This window comes from Prorops nasuta, unplaced genomic scaffold, assembly GCF_024137725.1.
Source record: "Prorops nasuta isolate Cenicafe-Biocafe unplaced genomic scaffold, Cenicafe_Pnas_1.2 PNAS00022, whole genome shotgun sequence".
Taxonomy (NCBI): Eukaryota; Metazoa; Arthropoda; class Insecta; order Hymenoptera; family Bethylidae; genus Prorops; species Prorops nasuta.
The window spans coordinates 1457639-1459836 of record NW_027116819.1 but is presented as its reverse complement, the minus strand read 5'-3'; the positions used below and the strand labels follow the sequence as shown (position 1 = coordinate 1459836).

At 30.2% G+C, this 2198-nt stretch overlaps 1 protein-coding gene across 1 annotated transcript; it reads left to right on the top strand.

The window, feature by feature from the left end:
- The first annotated feature begins 242 nt into the window (after window positions 1-242).
- Window positions 243-1985, top strand: LOC136781447 (uncharacterized). Its single transcript, XM_066740355.1, has 4 exons — window positions 243-453; window positions 535-673; window positions 752-1661; window positions 1731-1985. The coding sequence occupies exons 1-4, from the start codon at window positions 243-245 to the stop codon at window positions 1983-1985; spliced, it is 1515 nt and encodes a 504-aa protein (XP_066596452.1).
- The last annotated feature ends 213 nt before the right edge of the window (window positions 1986-2198 follow it).

Here is a 2198-nt window from a genome sequence, read left to right as displayed (position 1 = left end):
AATCTTCTATTAACCTAGTTTCCTCTTCTAAATCTAATGCCGATCTTTTTGACGCAATTTTGCTTCAAACTTAACGATTAAAAAAAAAAACTGCGACCACTCTTCTAGCGCAACAAAATGAAAGTGAGGAAGTTCAGGATATTGGCAATCCAAAGATTCAAGCGGGCGCCTCTAGTGATTAAAATGCAAAGCTTTCTAAATAAGGCACATGAGTATGTAGTCATATAAATGTGATAAAAGCTATGGACAAAAAGAAACGAAATACAAACTACTGCTGTGTCCCGCAATGCTCAAATTATGCTGACACCGCAGGAAGTTTACATTTATTTCCAAAAGACAAAAGAAGAAGATCTCAGTGGGAAACAGCTTTAAAAATGGGCAAGCCGGCAAGTAATACAATGCGGGTTTGTTCCCATCATTTCCTTCCATCAGACTATTTTCCAACCACTGTTAGTAAGTACAAATATATATTTTTTACTAATATTCCAAATACATATTTCACATGCTTAGATAGTTTATTTTATTTTTTTTAAGATACTATAAAACATATGCTTTATCCTACCGCTATTCCTAGTCTGAATCTTCCTGCTAGAAGTCATGAAATTTCTGAGCAGCCTATTAAAAAAGAAGAGAAATTAGCACGTAGTAGAAGGGCAGAGAATAGAGAAAGCAGGTATATATATGTATTTATATAAATTTTTTACTTTCAATTAAAATTTTTTATAAATATATTTCATTTTTTTCAATGCAGGAAAATATCAAATTTAAATTCAGAAAAAGCTAGAGTTGATAAATTAACTGTCTCTGACATGAATATAAATAAAGAAAGCACAAATATTACTTTAGTGAAGCTTAAATCAATTTTAAGCACTGGGGTTCAAGTGAATCTAGCTGATCATAGAGAATGTAGACCTCAAGACAATATTGAACTTGCAGACTTTTTATATGACAATGTTGCAACACAGAAATGTACACAGGTTAATTTTCTTCCAAAATTCACAGAAAGAATTGTTCAACCAGTAAAGTGTTCTAATTTAAGTAATCTTCTTAATAATAAAACGAAGCTCTTCACTTTCACTGGAATTCACTCTATAGAACTTCTAGATACCATTGTCTCTTGTGTTGAAGATTTAATAACTGAAACAACGACAAACAAAATGATATTATTTGTGAAAGATAGAGTAATTTTGACTATGGTTAAAATTAAACAAAATATGGCATTTGCAGGATTAAGTATTCTGTTTGATGTAAATAGTCAAACATGTGCAAACTATTTTAGAAACATGTGTCCTATACTTGCTGAAGTTCTAAAAGTTATGATTCCGTTTCCTGACCAAGAACTTATTAGAAATAATTTACCAATGTCATTTAAAAATTTTAAACATACAAGGATTATTATGGACTGTGCTGAGATCCCTATTGAACAGTCTAAATGTCTAAAATGCAGGGTTTTAACTTACTCTCAATATAAAAAGACCTATACTGTTAAATTTAACATTGGTATAACACCTTCAGGACTCATAACTGAAATTAGTGTACCTTATGGTGGAAGAGCAACGGACAAGCATATCGTAAATGATAGTTCAATCCTTTTTAAAATGGATTGTAAAGATGGTATCATGGTGGATAAAGGTTACAGAATAGAAAATGAATGTATGAATGTGAGTAATTCTAATTATTTACTGATGTTTAATTATTTGTTAAAATTTACTACTGTTTTTATATTCTAGCTGTATTTAGATCTTATCAGGCCACCGTTTTTACAAAAACAGAAACAAATGAGTCAAGAAGACTGTATCCAAAATGCTGAGATTGCGCGAGCAAGAGTTCATGTAGAGCGAGTGATCCAAAGATTAAGACAGTATGAATTTCTGCGCGGACCAATATCATGGACATTGATGCCTTATGTTGAAGATATACTTATAATCGTTTGTAGTTTAACAAACTTAGGTCCTCCTGTGATTAATATTGACAAATTTATGTAATAAGTTGTAATAAAGATATTTTATGAAATAATAAAAAATAGTTATAAGTTATATTTTATTATTATTGTTATGAGATAACATCATTCTTGGCAAAAATTGATCAAAATAAACATTTACCAATACAGAGCAAAGATACAAAGTATATTCCTCATTAAAAGAAACGGTAGTACTTATATAATTTTCACTAACACGAGAATAAATACAATACTCAGT